Consider the following 23,873-nt stretch of genomic DNA (forward strand, 5'->3'; position numbering starts at 1 on the left):
TCACAACCAGAAATAAACAGCAGAAGGATACTAGAGCTTCAGCATGGGAGGATGCCAGAAATGTAGCCAAGTGTCAGCATGTCCGTCTACTTCCACAGTGAGCCCTCGTACACTGTGTTGGTATGAGAATCTTCAGTGGGATTAACCATGTCCGTAAAGTGAAGTGTGTGTAATTGCAGGATGGATCTCTCTGTGGGTATGAAGCAGAGAGGGAAGCAGCAGCTGACACTGCAAGATGCAAAGAGCACGACAGAAAACCTCAAATCAACTAAGATTTATATTTTCCTTCTCTGCAATAGCATAAATCATCTCCTGGATATCATTCGAGCTGAGTTCTCAAGCCAGGCAGTAGGACTTTATATATATATATATATATATATTTTTTTTGCATTTAAAAATAAAAGAAACTTCTTTATTTGACTGATATTGGTTTGGATGGGTTTTTGTGACCTGTTTGTTAACGGCTGCTCTTGACGACAGCCAGGCAGCGCTGTGCACATGTCTGTGTGCTGCACCTCCGCTGACCGCAGTGACTGCTCCCAGAGCTGCTTTTATTTTACACAGATAGGAAGGAGTACAAGAAAAACGCTGGCCAGGAAAATGGGATCCGGGGGCAATTTCTAGGAGCCAGTGCTGTGACTTATTCAAAGCTTGTGCTGGAAGACAATGCAGTCTATTTAGGAAATGTCTGCTGTGCTAAAATAAACGATGATATGTTCTTGCAGCAAATCCTATTCCAAATACATAGAACACCTAGAAAATGTTTGAGAGTGTTTTTAACTGTGGAAGTTACTGAATTGTTAAACAACCAGATTTGTTGGTCCTAGGGCTAAAACTTCAGCATTCTAAATTGTTATGTTTCTTACTAAATAGTAGGTAGAGCAGTTCACAGAATTTGACAAACTTGCTTTTCTTTTCCTATTTGAGCCTGTTAACTCCTGACCTTGCCCACTGTACAGTAGTGTCATTCATGCTTGTTTCTCTTTCAGCCTCTCCATCTCCAGAAATAGTAATTTAGCTCCACGATGTCTCCCCAAGACCAATTAACTTTATCCGACCTTAAATGAAATTATTTTGGCCACTAAGAGCATTGCCCTTTGGCAAGTCACTTTTTCTTTTGGACAACCGAATTTTTTCAGCACATCAAACTGAGTGAGCATTGAGTGACCTCTGCAAATGGTCTCGGTGAAGCCCTGCACTTGTCCAGCCCCTGCTTACAGTTGTATAGGAGTGGGGGTCTGCCTGTACAGACCCAATTGCAAATGTGATGTGGCTCTCTAATAGAGCTGGGAAAAGTGCCCAGATCTCCTGCCTTACAGACCTGTGTTTTAGCCATTCACCCATACTTCTTTGTTGACACCAAAAAGAGTTATTTTAAGCAGGAATAACTTGACAGATATTTTACAGTCTTGGTGGAGTCAGTACCTCAATTGCTCAGCACACAGAGCTGATTTAAAAATGCCCTGCTTTGCTCTGCTACATTTTCATCTCTCTTGCTGGGCTTCTGTCAGCTTTTCCCCTTGTTCAGTTTCTGGGAAACAGTTCATTTTCTGCCTTATCCTGCCTCTTAGTGTATTCATCCAGACTCCATTGGCATAGCTTGTATATGATTTGCAGTTCCAGTAACTCCTTTTTGCAAAGACAGAGAAACTCACCTATTTTTACTCAGTCAGCTCTAGAAGCCATTTCAAGTCACGGTTTGTGGTAAGTCTGTGCAGTACTGCAATACAAATGGTAGAGATGCTTTAAAATCAGTCCATTAGCTAAGGCACAGCAATACAACCTTCACTGTAGCTAGAGTGGCAGCAATATCCTAGTTCAGCTGCTGCTTTTGCTCTGTGTTTCCAAAGGACCACAGTGGAAAGTGAGAAGAGGTGAATTTGAGATCCTTGTTCGTACTTAGAAGGAAAAATCTGTTGTGTTCAGTGCACTGCTCATGAAGTGGAGGAAGCAGTAAGGATGAGACCTCTGCTGAGGCTGGATTGGAGTTTGTACTAAGATAATAAAGGAAGCTGTTTTAGGAGAGGGAAAGCTGATGGAAAAACACCTACTGGAACTTGGGAGAGGTTATGAAAGGCCTGTGTCTGATGGACTGCTCTGAGGATGATTGTGTTGCTAAATGGGTCTTTCTTACTGGATGAATCTCTGGGGTGGCAGGGTTTAAAATGACTGCAGGAGGCAGGTAGCGATTTTCAAATAGCTCACTCCCTGTCACTTTGCTAAACCTTGATTGATTAACTTTCACAAATGTATTGCCAGAGCCTGATCTTTTCTTAGGAGAAACCTCGACTTCCCTCTCTTTTTGCACTAAAATGTAGCATTAAGTTTGTGTTGTAGTCGAGATGAACCACCCAGGAATGAAAAATCAGATTCCAGGCTGAAAGCCTATCCCTTTCTCATTTGGAAGACAAGATGGAGTAGCATTTTAAAGGTGTTGATTCTTCTTAATAATCCCTATTAACGAGAAATCACTTACTGCTGATACTGATCTGAACTGTTGCCAGGGGGATGAATTAGGGAGAGAGGGTTGTTGATCTGTTGTTTTCCTGCTGGGCTTCTCGGGAACATTGAAACATTTAGCTAATTCCTTCCAGGACCGTATCTCCTTGTGTTCTGATTCCAGAGAACAACTTTCTATGTGAAAATTCCTTGAATTAAGAAATAAAATTCTGGCCACAGATGCACTTTAGGAACTGCAGGGGTGTTATTCGGGAAAAACAATTACTTCAGTTCCTACAACGCTGCTGAAGGCGAGGGATTTGGTATCAGTCCCTTCCAGCTGACAACTCGTTCCTGTACAAATTGTGTGAATTCCAAGAAGTCTGTAAAACCCTACCAGATGCAGTTTGTCTCAAGAAGACAAGTGGTGCTGAGCTGCACTTGCCCTGTTACCTGTAGGTGGAGTCGGGGCACTGACTTCTAAAAACCCTGGTCTGACACAGAGAAATGATACCAATGCCAGGCTGCATAACCCGAAACAAGCCAACTGAGATCAAATCCAAGTGCAAATCTTATTAGAACGTTTTTCCTACACTCCTTAGCATGCCCCCAAACACTGAGAGGATGTCTGATTTCAGGTTCACTTTGCGGGAGTGCCAGTGTGCTGTATTTTCCTCTGGAATAATGTTTCCCAAGCACAAGGCTTTTCCTATTGCTCTGTAGATGTGAAACACTTTGGGTTCAGGCAGAGAAACGTGTCGGGACTGTTGCATTGAATTCTTCCTTTGAGAGGACCGGGCGCAGGGCAGCACATCAGCGTGCCGTGGTGTGTGCCAACGGCACGGGTGCCGTCAGAAATCCCGGGAAGACCTTTTACCACCACCTGACCCTGTGGCTGTACTGGCTGCAGCGGCTGTTCTTGCTGTGGGGCTGCAGAAGGGAGGACTCGTAACAATGGGGTGTCTGTGCATGTGAGCCCCCCTTGGCCAAAATCAATGTGCTGGGGGTTAATTCCTACCGTACATGCTCTTGCACTTCCCCTTAATCCAGCTAATGAAAGGTTTAAAGGCCGTGCCTGGCTCTGGGCTGCTGGAGCCTCTGCCAGAGCTGGGCTGTGGTGCTGCTCAGCCTCAGCCAGCTGCGGTTGTGTCCTCTGCCCAAATCGCTTTCTGAACTGGCTCCAGGGCTCCAGCTGCTGTTCCAAGCCGCTGTCTTATCCTGCTATGCATCTGCTCGTGATGCAATTCCAGCAGGAATGGTGAAGTGCAGGGAGGAGGGGAACGTGAGAGCAGCAGTGTGGGCTGTAGTACATCTACCCCTATTAAGAACGAGCACAGTGCAGTCCTGGGATTTGGACCCAAAGCTGGTGCCCAGAACAACCTCTGGAAAGCAACAGCAGCAGGTTGAATCCCACTGGACAGTTGGATTCCTTGATAGCTGTAGCTCTGAGATATAGGAGGAAAATAAACAGATCTGAAGAAGTTAAGGGATCTGAGGAAGGGAAAGGATGATTTGAGTATGTGGAGAGGGGTGCTATGTTGTTGTGTGGAGTTACTTTATGCTGTGGCTTTTCCTGATCTCCCAGTGCAGTCCATCTTGGTAGACCACCTAATAAAGAGCCCTGCTCAGAGCCAGTTTCTACAAGTAGTGGTTCAAGTCTTAGCTGATTTTAATGCTTTTCCCCCATGTTAACTCAGGACTGTCCTGTCTGCTGAGGGCTCCCTGTGACCGTGCCAAACTCTGCAGGGGCAGTATCCAACTGCCTGTGACACCAGTGTCACGGAGCGGTGTGGCAGCACTGTGCCCATTTTATAGATCAGGCAAACTAAAGCACCAAACTGCATCCAGCAGTGGCAGAGTTCAAACCCATCTTTTACCTGCCCTCTCCAGTAATCTTTGTGTGGGGCTCTCAGACCCTTTTAGAGCAGAGTATTTTCTAGCTAACCTGCTGTCTCTCTAACATCTGCTGAAGACTCTTGTGTCCTGTGCCCCACCCCGCATTAGGGGCTTTGTGAGCAGCACCCAAGGGGTCCTCTTCCATTTGCAGGGATAGGAAGGAGGTTGGAGCTCCTTATCTGTGCAATCCTACCTTGGGGGGTGTGTGAGGTTGGTCCCCTTGGGAAGGAGGGATAGAGGCTGCAAGCAGCTTCCATTCACCGGCAGCCTTTCATCCCATGTCCCAGGGCCACAGCCACCCTGTCTCCATCCCTGTTTACTGATGGGACCGATATGGCCGAATCAGGAGAGGTTGCAGGTTCCCTTAATCGCCTTGTCACTGGGCCGGACAATCTCAGACACTCAGAGGATGTTTTGACTGCGCTGAATTACAATGTTTGTTGTTTCTCACTCCCAATAATTGACATTTGATAGCGACTACTGTAAAAGCGGCTGGGAGGCTGGGGCTGATGCCGAGGAGAGGCAGGGAGCCGGGCACTGGGAGCCCCGCTCGCTGCCGGCGCAGGCGGGGGGGTCCTTTCTCCTCTCCCTGGTGGGCACAGGGTGCGGAGGGGCTGTGGCAACCTCCCGCAGAAGGGCTGTGTGCGGCTCCCCTGCAGCAGAGCCCGATCCCCTCGGCTGGGGGTGTGTTTTGATCCCCCCTTGCATCGCTCTTCTGTGCAGGGAAGAAACCAGCCTCTCGCTCCCGGGGACTCGGAGCGACCGGGAGACGGTCCGGGGCATTGCGGGGCTGCCCGGGCTGTGAGCTCAAAAAGCGACTTTAAAATGTATTTTTTTTTTAATGCGTTAAAATACGTTAAAATACAAGCAGCGTTTGCAGGCTTCAAAAAGCGAATTGTTTGAAACTACGCGAGGGCTACACAAAGCGGGGCGGGGGGGGGGGGGGGACGGACCGGCAGGCCAAGGGGCCCGGAGAGGACCAGTGAGAGCCCCCGGGAAGGGCGGTCGTAACCCGGGGGATGTTGCGGAGGACCGGGTGGACCGGGCCGTGCAAGGAACTCCAGGGACGCGTAAGGTTAAGCCACTCTCTTTAATGACAACTCGCTGATCTCCACCAGCTACTACAGCAAAGGGAAACACGTACGAACGGGCGGCGGGGCAAGGGGCGGACAGTGCATTTCAATACTAACTCACGGTTTAGTGCATAACCCTACGGGGACCTGGCGGGTCGCAGTGTCTGTATTCTCGGTCGGGGTGTGTGTAGGGGGGTCTGTCCTCCCCCGAGCGACGGCTGGAGCCTCCGCCGGCTCCTCTCCCGGCCCGGTACCGGGGCGCAGCCGATGTCGGCGGCGTCGTGAGAGGCCCCGCGAGTGGAGACCTGGGGGCTTGGCGGGATGCTGAACTGGCCAGACAGCAGGGACCGGACGGGAAGTGCAAAAATCAAATGTGGATCTCATTAATAATTAATATAGAGTAAAAATTTATAAAAGTTGAAGGGCCTGGGTAGCTGCTGTTGGGACCAAGTCGAGCGAAATGCCCGGCTGCTTTAGAGGAAGGGAGGAGGAGAATTACCGGGGAGAACCGGTGGAAGGAGGATTCGGGAGCTGCGGGAGGCTCCCCGCTCTGTTCCTGCCGGCAGCGCAGCCATCGCACGAAATACTGGAGACCCCCTCCCCTTGGAAATGGCCGCTAGGCTAGTGACCTCCGCCGGGATGCTGCATTGAACTGTCCTCACACCCCCCGTAGCCTGGATATGTCCCGAGACCGGCTCGCAGGCTCGGCCAGGGCCCCTTCATCACCGGCGCCGGGGTCTCGCCGGTGGCCGTGGTCCACGGAGGGGAGCGGGGCAGGGGCGGCTCTACCAGGCTCGGATCCCGTGTAACGTGGAGATCCCCGCGTTTCCCTGCGGGATGGGTGTCTGCACGGAATTCAAGTCCCCTACGCTGAAGTTCATGAAGTTGTTGCCGGCCGCCGAGGGCTGCATGGTCTGCATGGACGGGTAGTTGCAGTTGTAGTTGGCGTTGCAGGCGGGGCTGTTGTAGTTGGTGTACGCGGGGTAGGCGTTGTAGCTATAGGGGTTGAGGCTGACATTGTACGGCGAACTGTAGGGAGAAGACTCCCCCAGGCAGGGCTTCCCATCGCGGACCAGCACCGGCACCGCTATCCGCCGGGGGGGAGGGATGCCCACCATTTCGAGGGTCTGATCCTGTCTCTGCCTTTTGCATTTATACCTTCGATTCTGGAACCAAATTTTCACCTGGGTGGAGGTGAGCTTTAGGACGTTCGCTAGATGGTCTCTCTCGGGAGCAGAGAGGTATTTCTGCTGCTTGAACCTTCTCTCCAGTTCGTAGACTTGGGCTTGAGAAAAGAGGACGCGAGGTTTCCTCCTTTTCCTCTGTCTGGGGCGCTCGGGATCTTCCAGGTCTCTCTTCTCCTGCTCCAGGCTCTTGTGCAGGGAACACAGTTCTGCAGGGAAATAAATGGGCAAAGGAAAAAAGGAGAAGGGGGGAAGATGTGCAGAAAAAACATAAAGCAACGCTCAGTAAACAGCCTGCACCACGACTGAGCCCCGGCTCTTTCCCAGCAGTTGCCGGCCGCGCTGTGCCTCGGCCCCGCAGGCCGCCGCGGTCACCGGCCCTGCCGCACTCTTTAAGTATCTCTTTAGCAGTTTTCCGTCGGTCTTTGTTCGTTCATCTGTATGAAAAGGATGATCCGTGCACTGATTTTAGTTGCAACTGCCTCTGCCACAGCCTGGGTTTATCGCGGTTGGTCTTTGTACCGAATCCCACCCTGACCCACGGGCGTAGTCAGCAGAACGAACTAGGAAATAGATTTGTCGCCTAATTTCTGGACTCGAGGCCTCACGTATCATCCTGCAGCCTTACCCGGCCCATCGGGCAGCCAGCATGGCAGCGGCCCCAGCCACAGCCGCGGTCGGGGACCGCGGCGGGGGCGGGCCTCCGGGCCGGGTCAGGGGACGCTGCCTGCGATGCCTCTGCCCGCTCCTGCACCACGGGTCTGCGGGGGGGATGAAGATGCTCTTCCTCTCTCCCGCAGCCTCGCTCTGTCCCCGGGAGCTCCAAGCTGGGCATCCCCTTCCCCCCCACTCCCTCTTTCTCAGCTCGGGCAGTACCGATGTTCTTTACCTTTCTTGTCCGCCTTGGCCTCCTTGGCTGAGTCCATCTCCACGTAGCTCTTAACGTAGTAGGAGCCGGGGAAGGTGGTTTTGGCTGCCTCGGGCAGCTCCTCCCGCGGGCCGGTTAGGGCCGGGGATTCGGCGCCGAACGCCTCTTGCTTGAAGGTGGCCAGCATGCAGGACGGGGAGGCCAGCGAGGAGAGCTCCATGGAGGCCAGGCCGCTCTGATGCTGTTCCAGGTTCAAAATATCCTTGACCGAGAAGGGCGTCGTTGTCACAGGGCTAGGAAACATTGCGGAGGAAAGCGGGGCAGCGGTCGGAGCTCAGGGTCATGGAAAGGGAGTTGAGAAGCAGCCAACCTGGAGCAGTGGTGGAGCGTGGGCTCACGGAGGGGGCACATAGCATTCCAGAGAGTAGCCTTGATTTGTGCACTGGAGGCAGGTAGGACCAGACCATAAGGGAAGGGAAGGAGGGACTAGGCAGTTTTTGGGTGACTTTAGCTTTCTATTGGCCAACATTGCAGTGATGGTATGAGAGATGCAAAGTTCCATGTCACCTAATATAGTAATACATCTCAAAAACATCTCCACTCATTTAAAGGGGCGGCACTGTATTTATCCAGCCTTTCCCGGCTGAGTTTGTTGATCCATTAAAAAAAAAAAAAGAGGAATCCAGAATGGCCTAATGTGTACAAAGCCACTATCTGATGCCATCTATCATACAGTCAGATTAAATAAACAGGCCGGGAGGAAACCATCAACCAAATATGTGCTGATTTCATTTTATTTTTTTTTTAAGCGAGGGAATGGAGGTTTCGATTTTACTGTTCTGCAATATCCGATCGCAGGAACTAGAAAACGGGAGTTCACTGCTGCGTGGCGTGTGCTTAAGGTTTATATAGATATTCTGAAGCAGTAACTGCAAATTCTGGCTGATAGGAGAGAGCCCCTAAATAGAGGGGGTTCTTCCCCCTGTAAACCTTTCAAACAAACCCTCAGCACGGTGTGGGGAAGAAGAGAAAACAACGTAAAACCGCGGTTTGAAGGTGGTGTAAAATATATAGGGGTCCTGGAGAGCAAGTCAAAGCAACCGGCCGTTGAGCTGCGGCCGGGAGCGGGGGTGAGTCCTAGTGCAGCCGTGTACCGCAGGATCCCCGGGCAGAAGTGGGACCTCAGTGACTTAACGAGGTTGTAGTCGCTAACATAAACGTTAGCGACAAAGTCTCAGGTTGAGAAGGGGCGTTACGGCGCTTTCTGGCTTCTGGGGGCGAGGAGCAATATAAGCATATAAAATCAATCTCCTCCAGCGCTCCACTGCCCGGCCCCGGGAGGCGAGGGACCGGCTCGTCCCCTCCGAGCCCCCACGCAGCTGAGGACCGGGAGCCGAGTGGAGAAGCCCCGCGACATTGCGGTGAGTTGCGGGGTCCCTCGGCAGTGCCCTGCTCGAGTTCCTCCTCCCCCGGCAGACGGAAGAAACCCTCCGAGGAGAGAGAAAAAGCGACACCTGCCCGCTCCGGGCTGCTCCTTCCCGATGGTACCTGCTACTGCTCCCCTCCCCACTTCCCCTTTGTTACTCGGGCTCCTTTTTGGGCGATTCAGTGCAGGATATTTTGGGGGGCGATGCTGTGGCTTTCTCCCGCTCCCCGAGGACCGCCGGCCGGTGCAGCGACAGCCCCAGAACTCGCAGCCCCTGGCTGCAGCCGTCCGAGGATGTCCGGGGCGCGGTTTGCTAGAGAAGCGGATCCGGATCTTGCAGTGACAGTTGGAGCGATTATTGGGTACGGGGAGGCCTGAAATATTGCTATTTAATGAGGGGAGGGGGGCGGCCAAGCGGCCGTCTCGTTCTTCGCGGCTGTGCTTCCTGCAGAATTCCCTGGAAAACCGTTCGGAGGGGGGTTTCCTCGATTGCAGGAGGGGTGAAGTGTCCGGGGAAGGCGGAGGCGACCTTAGTCGCCTGGCTCAGGAGAGGGGTCTGCGGCAGGACTTTGCCGGGTGTCAGCGGCACCCCTTGCTGTCTGCATCGCTCGGGGGTCTTTCTAGCGGCGTTGCCTCCTTTTTATTATAACCTAATAGGAATAGGTTAGATAAGTACTAAAATATCGAAGTAATCTCATTGTGTGTCGTGTGTGTGTGTGTGTGTCCCATAATCCGGACCCGCAGCAGCAGGTTCGCCTGTCGCAGTGGCATCCACCTCCCTCGGGACGTTTCAAACAGGGTCCAGCGCTCCCGTCCTCCATCCTGGGCCCAAACCGCCCTTCTCGGGTCGGGTCCGGAGCCCGCAAGGCAGTGCACAGCGAACCCGGAGGCGAAAGCTGCCCCTGCCCGGTGGGGATCCCGGTACCTGCCCCGGAGAGCGGCCCCTGCGGCGGGCTCTGCCTCCAGCGGGACGGGAGCTGCCGGCCACAAACTGCCATTAATCGAGGGCTGACGGGCTTCCTCCAGACCCCCAATCACACGGCGGCTCCCGATCGATGTGGGCCCGGCTGTAGAGGGTGGAAGTGATTAATTGAACGATAAGCCGGAGCTATCATTTGGAATGTCATTAATGCGTCGGGGAGACATTCATTGGAGACAGACAGCGTTATCTCCGCTTTATCTTCAACAATGCATCACTTTTAATACTGCGGTTTAGAAACAAATGGGGGCTTTAGCCTTAGCCCTTCTCTTCGTGTTTATATTTTTGGAAGAATCACAACTAGTGGGAGTCCCGGGTTCGGCCCCCTGATAAATGAACATTAGCACTTTTTAGAACTACTGTATCAACAAAAAGAGCTGCAGGGCCGCAATAATTGGTGAAAAAGCAAACACTTCGAAAAGAGAGGCCAGGTCTGCTCTGTGTCCGGTTGATTGATGAATCAGTTACTGACATACAGCAGCTCACGGACTTTCCGGGTCGGGGATCGGCACCCATTCCCCCCCTCCCCTGTTTTCTCCCTTCCCCGCTTCTCCCCGCAGCCCGCTGAAGCCAGGCTCTGACTGCAAACAACGTTTTGGCCGGCGGCAGCTGAGCAGAGAGGACATAAGGGACCGCTTCAGGAAAAGGGTTCCAGTCCCCTGAACGCACGGGTAGGGGCGAGGGAAGCCCCCATCCGGCCTCCCCCGCCTGTGCCCTCTTTGGGTCATCTTTTGATCGCAGGCCCACGGATAAGAAATCATAATCGCGTTTAAATAACACGGGAGAAGGAGTATATGGAGTCAGGGACTCCGGAGGAGCACCCTGAAGCACCTTCTCCAGCCCACCCGGGACTCAGGCCCCGCGGGAGTTCACGAGGGAGACGGGATGAGCAAAGCCGCTGCTGTTTTCTGGCTGTAAGGAGAAAGCGTGGGGTGCCCCGCTCCCCCCGTCCCGGTTTGCAGGTTGCTCTCGCTGCCCCTCGGGACTGAGCCGGGCCCCCGCACCCAAAAAAAGCCTCTCGCAGGCGAGGATTGTCTTCCCCACCCAGTTGCTGCTCCTCTCTGGGATTGCTAAATGCGTTTTTCTTGCTGAAAACAAACAAACAAAAACCCCACCCAGCCACGCCATTAGCTCCGGAGAGCACATCCTCTGCCCCTGAGCTTTCGACACCTCGGACTGCTCAGAGAGAAAGAGAGATGGGGCCTTTTAAAAAAGTTTTCCTCTTAATCCCAGTCGGTTACGATGTCCAGGGCCCCCTCCCGCTCTAATTCCCGGCTATCTCTGTTTATACCTCACCAGTAAACGCCGGGATTTGAAACCTTGTCACTAATTGAGTGCTAACACTTCAGGTGCTATAGATTTGTTAAGAGGCAGTAGTCCAGAAATAGCCTATTAGGGTTTCCTTGGGAGAGCTTGTGCCAATTCCCCTGTTCCCATCGTGGGCGGCGGGAGCGGCTGGGACCACGGGATCTCTCTGGGTCCCCGAGCGCTCCCCAGGGTCTTTTGACCAGTTATTTATTTCGAAAGACTGTGAGAGATGCTATGCAATAGGGAGCCCTGGTTGAATGAATTCTTCCGGCGCGGTCGCTGGGCTACCGTCCTTGTCCGCCGTGGTGCGGGGGAACCGCCCGGAGGCTGGGGCAGAGGATGGGTTTCTTTCTGGATTTCTTCGGAGGAAAACGGCTTTGGAGCTGTCCAGGTGCTCCACTCTGCTGCAGTTGAACCCTTCTTTTCTTGCTCCTCTTTTTCCTCCTCCCTCCCCCCCCCTTTTTTTTTTCTTTCTTTCTTTTTAAATTTTTATTTTATCTCGGTTTATTTCCGTTATTTTCTTCCCCTCTTCCTCTCGGGCTCTAACGAACCCGCGTTCACGCCCCCGGCTCCACTTCCCGCAGCGCGGTTGCTGAAGGCGAAAGCGGCCTCCCCGTTGTCGAGCACTGCGCAAGAAAACCGGTTTTGACCTTGCCGTGAAGGCGGCCTTGGCGCGGGGCCTCGGCTCTGCCCGGTGCTCAGGACCGCTGCGCCGGGAGCCGGGGGGTGTGCTCTGCCGGTACAGCCCCGCTCAACGGCGGCGGGGCAGGTGTGAGGCGGCCGCTCTGCCGCTGCCGGACCGCAGCTCATAGCGGCCGTGCACTGGGGAGGGGGACTCGTGGGCCCCTTCCCTCCATGCAAACAGGGGAGAGAGAGGTGGAGAGCAGCTGAGCGCTGGTGCCAGGGCACAGCGAGCGAAAGCAGCAGCCAGAAAGCACCGGAGCGTCTTCTCTCTGTTTCAGGACAATTTATGCAAAGGCGGATAAACCCGTCCCGTGTGGTTTCGGATGGCCACCCGCGGGCCCGTTCTTCGAGCAAGCCGCAGGCAGCTCGGGACGCTGCTCTGTCTCTGCTTGCCGCTTCCAACGGTGTCCGGGGCAGGCGGACTTGAGCAGTAATTGCCACCGTGGATTTTACCCTCCTGCCCCGGGCTCCGTGACAATTAATCTGACAATTAAACTGGCTTTTGCACCTCGGGCGCTGGAGGTGGGTTTTCAACCCCGGGGTGAAGCGAAAGCTGGGAGCCGGTCAGATAAATCAAAAGCTTTTATTTTATCCTGAGTATAACTTTTGCCACCTGTAACTGTGCTGGGTTCGCTGGTGATGGGAGCGCGATGGGGGTTTTCGCCGCCCTTCCCGGTGCCCCGTCCCGCACCTGCGGCCGTCACGTTGCGGACGCTGGCCCCGGGTCCCGCAGCTTTTCCGCACCCGAGGGAAAGCTTTTTAACGCGGCCAGTTCATTAGAAAAGCGCCTGTTCGTTACGTTTCCCAGGGGAATGCGCCCAGGGCAGAAGCGATGCGGTTATTTTAGGGACGGGGAAAATCAAACGACCGAAGAGACTTTCACGTGTAATAAAATTGCAGCAAAGGTTTGACAGACGCGTCCGGCAGCCAGGGCGTAACAGTGTCTAGCGACGGTCAAGAAAACTGAGTTAAAAACGAAATACCTTCCAGGCACTATGAGGCGTTTGTTTGAAGGACAAAGCTCTAAATGCGGCGGGGCTGCCCTGCCTCATCCCTCGGAGCTTTGTCCCGAGTCACCTCCCGCCGGCTCCGGTGGGAATAGGAGCCGCGCTTGGCCGGGAAGCCTGAAACCGCCGCAGGATTTCAGGGTGTTTGCAGCTTGTCTGTCCGCACGATGTTTTCCAGAGGAGATAAAGGTCTGACTCCTTGGATACTTCCTGCTGGCCGTGCAAATCCGATCCGTCTTGCGATGTCACTATGTGCGCTTTGCGCTCCCAGGGAACCCAGGGCGGGGGGGCCCGCAGCGGACAGGGCCGGGACAGTGGGGCCCTGCTCCGACCTGACACAACCCACTCCCCAGCCCCCTCGGGATTCGGGTCTGCCCTTGGCTGTGTAGTGAGGAAAAGGGAGTGCAGATTGGAGGTGCAGGTCGAGGGGGAGCCTTATTTAACATGAGACGGTGTTTGGGCTTTAGTTGTCTTAAAAGTGGTTTTCCCCAAGCCGGGAGATGAAGGATCGGCAGCATTCCCAGCCATCGCCCTGCCCGGGGGTGCCGGCCCTCAACCCCGTAGGGTTGCAGTAGGATTCCCCCCGGGTGACCGTGCAGGAGGACCGATTCCGGACCCTTAGAGAGAGCCCGAGGGGTCAGCTCGGCCAGGACGGGCGGAGGGATGACCCCGGGAGATTAGAGTTACAGAGCCCTCACCCCCACCTCTGCTCTGGCGTCTCCCAGCGATGTCCCCTCTGCTCCGGCGAGGGCCCCGCCTGTGACCCACAACCGGAGAGGCATGAAATCGGCTGCCCCGAGGGCAAGCCGCTGGACGGGGCAGAGAGGGGGGTCCCTGTCCCCACCGAGCTGCCCCTGCAGGGCCTTTACGGGGTGGCTGGGTCTGCCTCCCTTCCTTGTCACCCCACACCGGGGAGGCGGCTTCCCGGGACAGCCCCGTCTGCATCCCCGCACTAGCCGCGGTGCAGCCCGCGTGAAGGTATCACCCCTGTCCTGCGAAATCCCCACCCGTCCCAGGGTGGCTGCTGATCCCGGCGCGGCTGCCGGGCCTCTTCCCTGCGATAACAAATATTTTTCTAAAAATCACAAAAAAAAAAAAAAAAAGAAAGAAAAAAGCCCCAACCCTCAAAAACCTAAAACCAAACCAAACCCAACGAACGACCCTCCCCAGCTCGCAAAAAACAACCAATAGAGAAAAAAAAGGGGGTCTGTCTGCCCCGGGACTTTCGGACCAGCTTTAATTTTTGGCTCTCGGAGCCGGTTACTCCTTTGCTGTCCTTGAATTCTGCAAACAGAGGCGCCGGGAAACGCGCCTGCGGGATCCCTGCTGCTCGGCCCCGGGAGCGGGATCGGTCCGTTGAGTCGTGTTTTTATCTCGGAGCTGTTCGGTTTTGCGGCGGTCTGATGGGGAATGGGTCTGTTTCTCTGAAGGGTCCCGTTTCGGCATCCTCTCCATCAAACTAAAGCTTCGAGGGCTCCCGTGGACGGTTTTGCAACGGTTGGGAAGAAATCCGTGCAAAAGTAAAATATATGAGAGAGAGAAACTGGCAAACACACTCGCGGGGAAGTGTTTTCATCAGCCTGGTGAATATATAATTCACTGAACATAAATTACGATCTATTTCAAGTGTGTGCCAAGAAGAAAAGGGTAAAAAGAAACGAAAATCCTGTAAAAGTTCTTCCAGATTATTACTTTTCTTTTTCTTTTCTTCTTTTTTTTTTTTCTTCTCTTTTTTTCTTTTTCTTTCTGTGTAAAATCCCCAAGGTTCGACAACTTCACGAGTCTGTCTTTAAATTTCAAAGGAAGGTGGCATAAATAAAACTAGATCTGCATTTTCCCCTTAATTCCTGCGTTAATTACCAGCCCGTTTTTCAGCTCTAGAGGGAAAAGCACTATTTAAACGGCAGCCCTATTTTTTCCCTCGGAGCCCCAGCAATACTGTAAGAAGAAGAAAGGGAGGGAAGGAAGGAGCATCCCCCGCAGTGCCTGCCTTGTTCCTTCCAGGTCTGCGCTGTTTGCCGGCCGTTCCCAAGCCACCCGCCTATTCTATTTGTCAGTTAGAGACCTAAGAGACTCAAGTGAAATGCACTCGACGTTAAATACCTTTTTATTTCGCGGATGGAGTTTATTTCTTAAAGAAATTGGAGGGATTTGGGTTTGGCTGTTGGCGTTTTCTTACGGTTCTGCATGCTTTTCTCCTTGGCGGTCCTCGGGATCACTTTTGGGTTTTAATCGCACTGTATCTTTCGCTCCTGAAAGCTAAAATTAGTGAGAGGAGCCGGCGGAGGACTGGCCGCGCTGCTTTTGGAATGGGGGAGATCCGTGGGGAGGGATGAATCCCGAGGGAAGGGGTTCACCGTGTCCCGGTGCAGCCCGCTGGGATGCCGGCGCTGAGAGGGGCCCCGAACCTGCAGGGGATGCTGCGGGGAGAAAGGAAAACCGGGAACCTGCCATCCACTGCGGCTGAAAACCTGGCCCTGGGTCTGTCTGGCTCTTAGGTGTCTCCCGATCTTGTGCTAGATCTTAGTGCTAGAAAAGCACTAAGCCGGGGGCTTGGGATGGGACAGGGGTGCCTGGGGCCAGGCGGCTTCCTTCATGGCTGATTTTATAAGCATTATCGATTGCATTATTGGTGTGCTCAGACTCCTTGTAACCCCAGGGCTGCGTGTCTCCAGAGCGATGCAGCTACAGGGTTATGTGTGCCTGGAGCTGCACATCCTGGGGCAGCACCTGCTGTAGCTGGAGGGATGAAGGAGCACTGGGGGGACTGGAGAAACATCCGTTGGGCCCGTCTTTCAGGCCCTGTCTCTCCAGCTCTCTAGGAAAGTGTTTTGGGAAAAGATCCCTGGGGAGTAAATGCAGCCTTTCCACTCACCTACATAAAGAAAGTTAGAGCAGGAGTCAGGAAAGATCCCTTCCTCCCATTTCTGCTGTTTTTTGACCCCATCCTATTGTCGTTTAATATACAGCCGTGATCAGAGCTCAAGAGGTTATTTCCTCTTCCAGTGTTTCTTTGGGCAAACAGGCACCAACAGATTTTTTCCATAATGATGAAAACATCTGTCCGCCTTCAAACTGTCAGGCTGTGCATTGCTTCTTCCCATATGCCTTTTCCTCTCCAACCCTCCGGCCACCCCAGTACAGCCCTTCTGTGCCCGAGGCACTCACTTGGGTGCTGCACTCCTGACCTCCAGCTCCAGCTAAGAGACACTCAACCCCGTATCTGCACCGGGAAACTGAAACCTCCAGGATCCTCACTGCAGCTCCTTGGGTTTGGAAACACAATTTAGTCACAGCCAGCCTGGGGAGGTGGAAATACCTATCCCAAAGTGTTTTTTCCCTTCACCGTGTCCAGCAGAAGTTGTTTCCCCCACTACCTCCATATGGGTAGCTCAGGATTAGTTGCCTTGTGTCTTCCAGTTTGTCAGAATCTATCCTGAAGGGAAGGGATACATGCGTGCCCAGGGCTCTGATCTTCACTGCTTATGCTGTTGAAACATGCTTTGGTGAAAATGTGCCCTTAGTTGTGTGTGTTGTGTGTATCAGAGCTGGATTACGCATCTGCTTTCAAGAAAGTAAAAAGACAGTAAACCCACAAAAAAAGAAATGAGGAAACATATAAGTGCTGACTCAGTGAGACCCTGAACTGCTGGTCAAATTTTAAATATCTCCATTTCAAGGATCACTCATGTGCTTGAAGTATCATGCGAGACCTGAGGCCCAAGCTAGGAACTCTATTGTATCCTGTGGTTTAAAAGAAGAAAGTCATGAAACTGAACTGCTCCTGGAAAGTGAACAAAGGTACATCTGAGTGGAATGACTGGAAAAGTAAATGCTTTCTCAGCCCACAAGAACACACTCTGAAAGATGCATTTGGCTCCAAGCAGTCAGAGCAGCCTGAGCCCTGTCTAGGGTTACTCTTAGAATTTCAGTATGTAAAAAGGAAAGGGGGATGTCCTATGTTTAAAAATATGACTTTACTTAGTCCCAAAGAAGAATAAACAAAGCAAAGGCAAAAACCTAGATGCCTCTAGAGAAAAAATGTGTTTAACCGCAATTCCAAACTATCCTTTTCCTTCTCCCTCCCCGCTTTTTAAAAGATGGACAAATATCAGCCAAGCTCAAAACCATTGTGTCATATTCCAGCCTCTCTAGCTTTGCTCTCATTGATGCCAAAGTTCATAAAATAACAATAATATTTACAAAATATGAACCTGATCCAGTAGTTCACATTCAGGCAGTGCTCTGCACTTAAGTGATGGGAGTTGTGGCAAAACAGAGCGGAAAATGGCCATGTATCTCCTGTCTTGGGGACTTAAATTTCATCAGGGATGTGAAACCTCTGCTAGTGTGATCCTTGGCTGTGTTAATGCTGAGACTTTTGGTGGTGTGCAGGAGGCAGCAATGGACTCATCACTGCAAGTGTAACTTTGTGATGGAGATCTAATGGAAATAGAGTAGATCCTTTGCTTAGTTGACTCTTCTGTTCTCATTCTCCCCACATTTATTCTGAATGACTTGCTAGCATTAGCTGGATTAAAGTTCCAGTAGGATAAAATGTCCTGCAATACAGATTTCTACTCTACATTTTGATGCGAGTAGATGATGTTAGCTCTGTGTACTTCTTTATGATACACTCCAGCAGCCTTGGAGGAAATACGAATAGTGAAAAATCTCCTTGTATGACTGGAGTCACTCTGAACTACTTTTTATATGCATCACATGTGGGCAAAAATGAGGCAAAAGAGACACTGTCTGAGCTGCAACATCAGACACTTGGCAGTTGGGCTCTGGCTCTCTAATGTGTACATTCCACATCCAGCTTTTGGTTTTATGTCTTCTTTGCTTTTTATCCTAAAGCTTCTCTCTCCCAAAGTGCCCAGGATGCACAGTGCTTATGCCACAAGCAGCCACTCAATATTTAGTTTTATCCTTCCCGGTAAACTCCAGGCTTATTGCTCCACAGCAAACTGCTAAACCCCAGAGACAGATCTTTCCAGTTCCTTTCATTTCAGAGGTGTCTGAGAGCTTTGAAAGTACAAGTGGTTTTGTCTTTGCCTATCCCTTATGTTGGGAAGAAATAATCCAGGAGCTTTACCCCTACTGCCTAAAGAATTTAAGGTGCAGAGTTTGAGGTTAAAAGCATCCATTTATTTGGGGTACACAATGCGAGATAGCTGCGGTGTGAGTTAGAAGTATTTTTGATGTTAAAAGATACTACAACCTTCCAAGAATGTAGAAAGCACAGAGAAACTGCTATTTAGCAGGGTGTATAACTTGGCTACATTTAGGGTGATTCTCCTGTAGGTGACAAAAATGCATATTCCTGGCACAAAGGTCAAATCTTTTTCTACATAGAATCATAGAATAGTTAGGGTTGGAAAGGACCTCAAGATCATCCAGTTCCAACCCCCCTGCCATGGGCAGGGACACCTCACACTAAACCATCCCACACAAGGCTTCATCCAACCTGGCCTTAAACACCACCAGGGATGGAGCACTCACAACCTCCCTGGGCAACCCATTCCAGGGCCTCACCACCCTAACAGGAAAGAATTTCCTCCTTATATCCAATCTAAACTTCCCCTGTTTAAGTTTTAACCCGCTACCCCTTGTCCTGTCACTACAGTCCCTGACGAAGACAGACAGGAGGTGTGCTACAGTTTCTCAAAGCAAAGATCCCCAGGACTTTCGCGATGCACCATTTTCCAGCCTTGCTCTCCCCTGAGGTTTTGCAGAAAGTGGGCAGGTACCATTTGGGCTCAAAAAGGGCTCAGCAGGTGGAAAGAATGGCAATAGGGGGAAATCTCCATTAGGCAGGAGAGCGTGCTTGGTCTAGAAGTAGCCACTGGCTTGTTGGGTCAAGTGGCATCTTGCGGGAACTGCAGCCCTGCCTGGGAGCTCCCCGGGTTTGGGGGAACAGGGGTACCCAGGCTAGGGGTGTGCAGAAGGCTCTGGCTGCTGCCCAAGAGGCTGAGTGTCCCCAGGAGCACCTGAGAATATTCTCCACTGGAGAATAACCTGGGGCATGAAATCAGAAAAAGCCCAAAGAAGAGCAAAAAGTCATGCAGGCCCCAACAACCAGCTAAACCTTGTGGTTTTGTCTAGCGGAAGGCAGATTTTATCCATAGCTATCAATCAATATGGATGAGATGATGTTGCCAGCTGATGAGCTTGAAAAGCTTTTGCACATGAAAAAGCAGCAGGCTTTAGGTAGAGTGCTCTGAACAGACCATTTACAAACTGCCCTCCCACTCAGGCAGACCCTTCTTTTGGGTCGACAAAATCTAATGCAGGCACGTATCATTTGTGCATCTGCCCAATTTGCAGACACCAGGACTGTTCTCAAGCTAGGAAAAAAGTGCTTTTCTCTTGCTTTCTTTTTGTTTGCTTTCCATTTTGTGAAAGTTAAATCCATCTAATTATGGTTCTTCAAGTGAACAGTCCATTTGTACAGACTTTTACCATCCTGCCTACTCCTTTTTACAGGGAGTACTGTCTCGGTCTGCTTTGTATCAGCTCTGTCTCATTTTGGACACCCCATCCTTGAAGTGGGTTTACTTATATCAGTTGCAGTTGTACATTTTTCTGATGGGAAGGGCTATCCTTAGGAACAGAAGCTGTTACTTCATCAGAAAGGTGTTAGGTGGGCTTAGCTTTTGATCACTTTATTAACTCAGACAGGATGGGGCTGCTGTGGCAATCGCATGACCAATGCACCAAGGCATCCTGTCAAACTCATCCCTTTCTCCTTTCTGCCACTGAAGTCTTCAGATAAGCAATAGTGAGATGTCTGTCTGGTTGATGGAACTAGCAGTTTCTGGTGTAATCCATGCTGGGCTACAGCACAAGTGTCTACCGAGGATCACAGAGTAGTATGTTTTATACAGTACATGCTGGTGAGTAAATTTAGAGTTGACAAGTCCCTTACACAGTTGGAGGACTCAAGGACAGTCCTATCAGGTGGCAACTGGCTGGGGGAGTATTTATAATCCATTTGCTGACTGGAATTAATATGAATCTGTCATCCCTTGTGTCACTTGGGAAACCACGTAACTGAGGGCTGATGATGCCAATAGCTGTTGATGATCTTTTTTTGGCAATAGCTGAACATTTTGCTCCCAACTGGTTTCAGAAAAGAAAGTTGTCACCAAGATAAAGCAGTGTCTGAATCCTCTTTTCTCTGAGCTCTGCATACCTGGGGAAATGGGACATTTAGCACAGCTGGTGGATTGATGTCAGAACAAAGCTAATGGGAGAGGTGGTTTGAGCAAAAGGGCAAAATGTTAGTGCTGGGTAAGATGCACAGAGTGCTGCGGCTTCTTTGGGGTCCGGATGTCAGAGGAAGGGTTAGTGAACTAGTTTCTATGGAGGGCAGTAGTGCTTGGAGCATATTGCCTTAGAGCAGACAGGTTTAGCAGGAGTCAGGGGAATAGGTACTGCCTTTTGTTTTCTTTCCTGTGCCTGTATGCAACAACCTGCAGATGATAGGACTGTGAAAGTCCTGAGAGGAGTATCCTCTATCTGTGCCTGCCCTTCTCCTTTGCCAAAGCACTTTGACAGGCCAACCTTAGCACAGGTAAAACTCTCCTGCTGATGTACCCATACGTACAAATTTAGGATGCGTCTAGATACGAGTGTGCCCGATAATCTGAGAGCAAGGCCTGCAGCAGATCTTGCTCTGAACACTGAACAACCCCAGGCTAGCTGCTTGCCATCTGACCTGGCTGCTTCTGTATCTCCTGGAGAAGTGATGCAGTTCACATGACATCAGGTACACCTACAAACATTGGCAGACACCTCCTGGATGTTTGTCCAGGACTCCCTTACAGCTTGTCAGATGGCTAAGCTAATTGTATTAGTTGTCTTCTAAACAAATTGAACCAAAATAGCACAGCTAGCTAACCTTTCCAAAGGCTCCAGGTCCATCCCTTCTCTGCTGCTCCTCTCTATCACCTTCTTTATTTCCCTTCTTTTCAGCTTGAACCATTGTATTCAGTCAGTCTTTCCTTACCAATTTGATAAGAATGCCTTGCTGTAGGTTCTTACCTTTATCATTTGACTTTTGTATATGTTAAAAACGGCTGAGTTTTATCAGCAGTAGTCCCCTGTAAGTAACATATACCCACAGTGGAGAGGTCTGTAAGCTGTGGACAGCCAAATACCCATGAGCTCATGTTCAACAGCCACAGCTGGGCTGGAGCTACTGGGGAAATTAAAACTGCATCAAGGTTTCCTGACAAATAAGATCCTTGGCTTCACATTTGGGTAACCCTGTGCTAATGTTTGTGACCCAGCACCCCCAGCACACATCCTCCTCTATTTCAGCCTTCATACATGCGTATGAGGAAGGTTGACTCAAGAGGTGCTGTGGAATAAGTCCCAGCCCAATATATCTCTGGTGGGTGCCAAGGAATTGGCAGGAATTGAGGAATGATGCGATGCGATGTGACAGTAAAAGGGAAAGAGTGATTGCCGGGTAAAGACACAGGGAGTGCGATTAGATTACAGCCTGTCTGGCAGGGAGGCAAAACAAGCTGCTATTAATTTCAGAGGGGGGAGTAGCCTTTATTTACTATTTGGCAAGAAGCAGTCTTGTCTGCAGCCATAGGCAGCAGAAAACATTTGAGAAGCAGTCGAAAAGCCAACTCAGCACCCTATTTCCTCCATGGCTGGGTCTAGGAGCCATAGACACGTATGTATACAGGAATATAGGTGCAGAGGAATTCAGGTGGGTCTTGTGTGAATAGAGATGTTTAAAACTTTAACAAGTTTCCCAGAAGGAAAAATGGAAATAAGGGGGAAAACGGTCAACCCTTTGAAGGTGAGTCAGTCAGGAGACTGTATACTTGTTCCACTTTGCCAAGTGACATTAGCTAGTTAGAGTAGATTGAGTGGCTGTCCCATATTTGAGTACCATGTGCTTCTGATGCTGTTGTTATCTCAATAGAGCTACTATATTCTCATAGCATAATGCTCCTGTGCTGGGAAACACACCTATCTGCTGGATGTGGCTTGCTCAGCTGGTTGCTTAATAGGACAAAACCCTCACAGACCTATCACAAACAGGAGGGTGTTCAAGGTGTAGGTGTCAGCTCACCACATATCAGGCGCCATTGCAGAAAATCCTGCAGGTTACTAAAAATGACATTAAGTTTTTCTCTCTGTTGTTACAAGGAAAGTTCAGCTTATATTTTAAGCCCTGGAATGTCTCTCAGAATATCTAGTTCTGCTCCTCAGTCTTCTGCAGACCTGGCCCAGGCTCTCTACATACAGCCCATTGAGGGGTCTGATTTAGGCAATAGGGCTGGTTGTCCATGGTGCAGCTCCGGCAGCACCAGGGTGATGCTCTCAGCACCTATCCTGACCTTAGAGCTTCCCTCATGCACCAGCTAAGTGGGTGCCTTCCTGAAGGGATCCAAATTTGACTCTGCTTCACCTACAAAATGGTGACAAATAACTGCTACTGCTGAACCCAGGACACCTGCCCATCTCCTTGCCATTGATGGGAAGGTCTCTGGGGAAAGTGGAAGCATGGGTAAAAACTTCAGTGAAAATTGTGGACTGCTTTTGGGGCTGTTGGAAAAGAAGCAATGTGATTTGATGGTTCTAAAATTTTCCTTAGGCCTCCTGCCTTAGTAGGTCTAATAAATGTGAACAAAAGCCAGGGCTGTTATAGCTGGAAGGAATTTTAAAAAGTAATGAATGTCCCCTGGATTTTGATGTTTATTTTTGCATTTCTTTCTGTTCACAAAGGCAAAGAGGCTGCTTCTGTCTTTTCCTCTACTTGGGCACTAACCTCTTTCCTTGGAATTATAGGATAGCCACATTTTATCCCCAAGCAATGATAGTCAAGGTATTTTTTCAGTTTATTACATACTTTGAGACTGTCCTCCCAAGTTTTAGACCCGGAAAGATGAGACCTTTAAGCAAAAGGGTTTACCCAGCGTTAGCTTCCTGGAGACTTTCCTGAGAAGTAACGGGAGGCTGGTGACGTTCCCCAGGGAGCTGCACGCCTGTCCTCTGCTTAATCCTCCGGTGACCCTCAGCCTGGAAATGCCTGTTTCCCCCTCTGCTGATGCTCTTTCCCAGCATTGGCTGTGCATCTTCTTGCCTGCTCTTGTGCCCCAGATGGACATGTCCAGGTTTCAAAGCTCTGTCACCAGTGTGCTGGGACATTTGGAAAAAAGACCAGAAACCTGCCCCAAAGTTTCCAGGCAGGGTCTTAGGTTTTATTTGCTACCGTTTTCTGCTCATAGGCCAGGAGGAATCAGGACCAGACAGTTACAGAGGCAGTGCAGGTTGTTAGATGAGACTTTTCACTTCTGTCTGTGTCACCAAGCCCTGCATATGCAGTGACTGCTGAGCATATGCGCTACACTCTAGTTCTTAAAAGTTTCAGATGTTGCTTCTAGAACCAACACATGCAGATACACAAGGAGAATTGTTCTTCCTTTAGGGATAGTCTTCCCAGACTCCCACATCCTCCTGAAATGGGAGATTTTGCCCTGATATATCTGAGGAGGATCCTTAGTTTCAAATGAAATTTCCTATGAGTTTTAAATGAAACTTCAGGCAGGTTTCATGGGGTTAGTGCAAGTAAAGTGACTGTGGGTAATATACTGAATTTACCACTTAGCCTGAGCCTGCGTGGAAAGGGATGCAAATCTTTCTAAGTTTGACATATTGCACGCACATAGAGAAAACTGTATGGTAACCCACAGCTTGCTTCACACCAGATCTTTTCAGCATCTGAATTTGACTTCAAGCCCACGTACATTTCAGAAGAGAACTATATTCTGCATCCTTAAATCACATGAACTGCTGGAAGTTGGCACAGATTTGTCTCCAAACAGAAACCAGAGAAAAGGCTCCATTCCAGAAAGTCTGTTGCCAGATGGTCTTTTGGAGCAGAAGGAAAAGAAGAAAATGTTAAATACTGCTCTGCTTTGAAGAGTGGTTTCATAAATGCAGCTTAATGCACAGTAATGTTATTGGTTGTTCTTTCC

General features: G+C 50.7%; 1 protein-coding gene and 1 long non-coding RNA gene across 3 annotated transcripts; one reads left to right on the top strand and one right to left on the bottom strand.

The window, feature by feature from the left end:
• Positions 1-5,411: 5,411 nt before the first annotated feature.
• On the bottom strand, positions 5,412-8,114 carry NKX2-5 (NK2 homeobox 5). 2 transcript variants are annotated; one of them, XM_065690948.1, is made up of 3 exons: positions 7,482-8,114; positions 6,593-6,801; positions 5,412-6,404 (listed from the first exon to the last, which is right to left on the bottom strand). In XM_065690948.1, exons 1-3 carry the CDS (start codon positions 7,762-7,764, stop codon positions 6,030-6,032), a joined length of 867 nt encoding a protein of 288 aa, XP_065547020.1. In that variant the 5' UTR covers positions 7,765-8,114; the 3' UTR covers positions 5,412-6,029. The 2 variants fall into 2 exon arrangements, with proteins under 2 accessions (XP_065547020.1, XP_065547019.1); XM_065690947.1 differs by having other exon boundaries at positions 6,093-6,801; positions 7,482-8,101.
• Positions 8,115-8,744: 630 nt separating this feature from the next.
• Positions 8,745-15,019, top strand: LOC136020177 (uncharacterized). Its single transcript, XR_010615232.1, has 2 exons — positions 8,745-9,248; positions 9,631-15,019. It is a non-coding gene; the product is annotated as an uncharacterized LOC136020177 (long non-coding RNA).
• Positions 15,020-23,873: the final 8,854 nt, after the last annotated feature.

The sequence above is a fragment of the Lathamus discolor genome, chromosome 10 (assembly GCF_037157495.1).
Source record: "Lathamus discolor isolate bLatDis1 chromosome 10, bLatDis1.hap1, whole genome shotgun sequence".
NCBI lineage: Eukaryota > Metazoa > Chordata > Aves > Psittaciformes > Psittacidae > Lathamus > Lathamus discolor.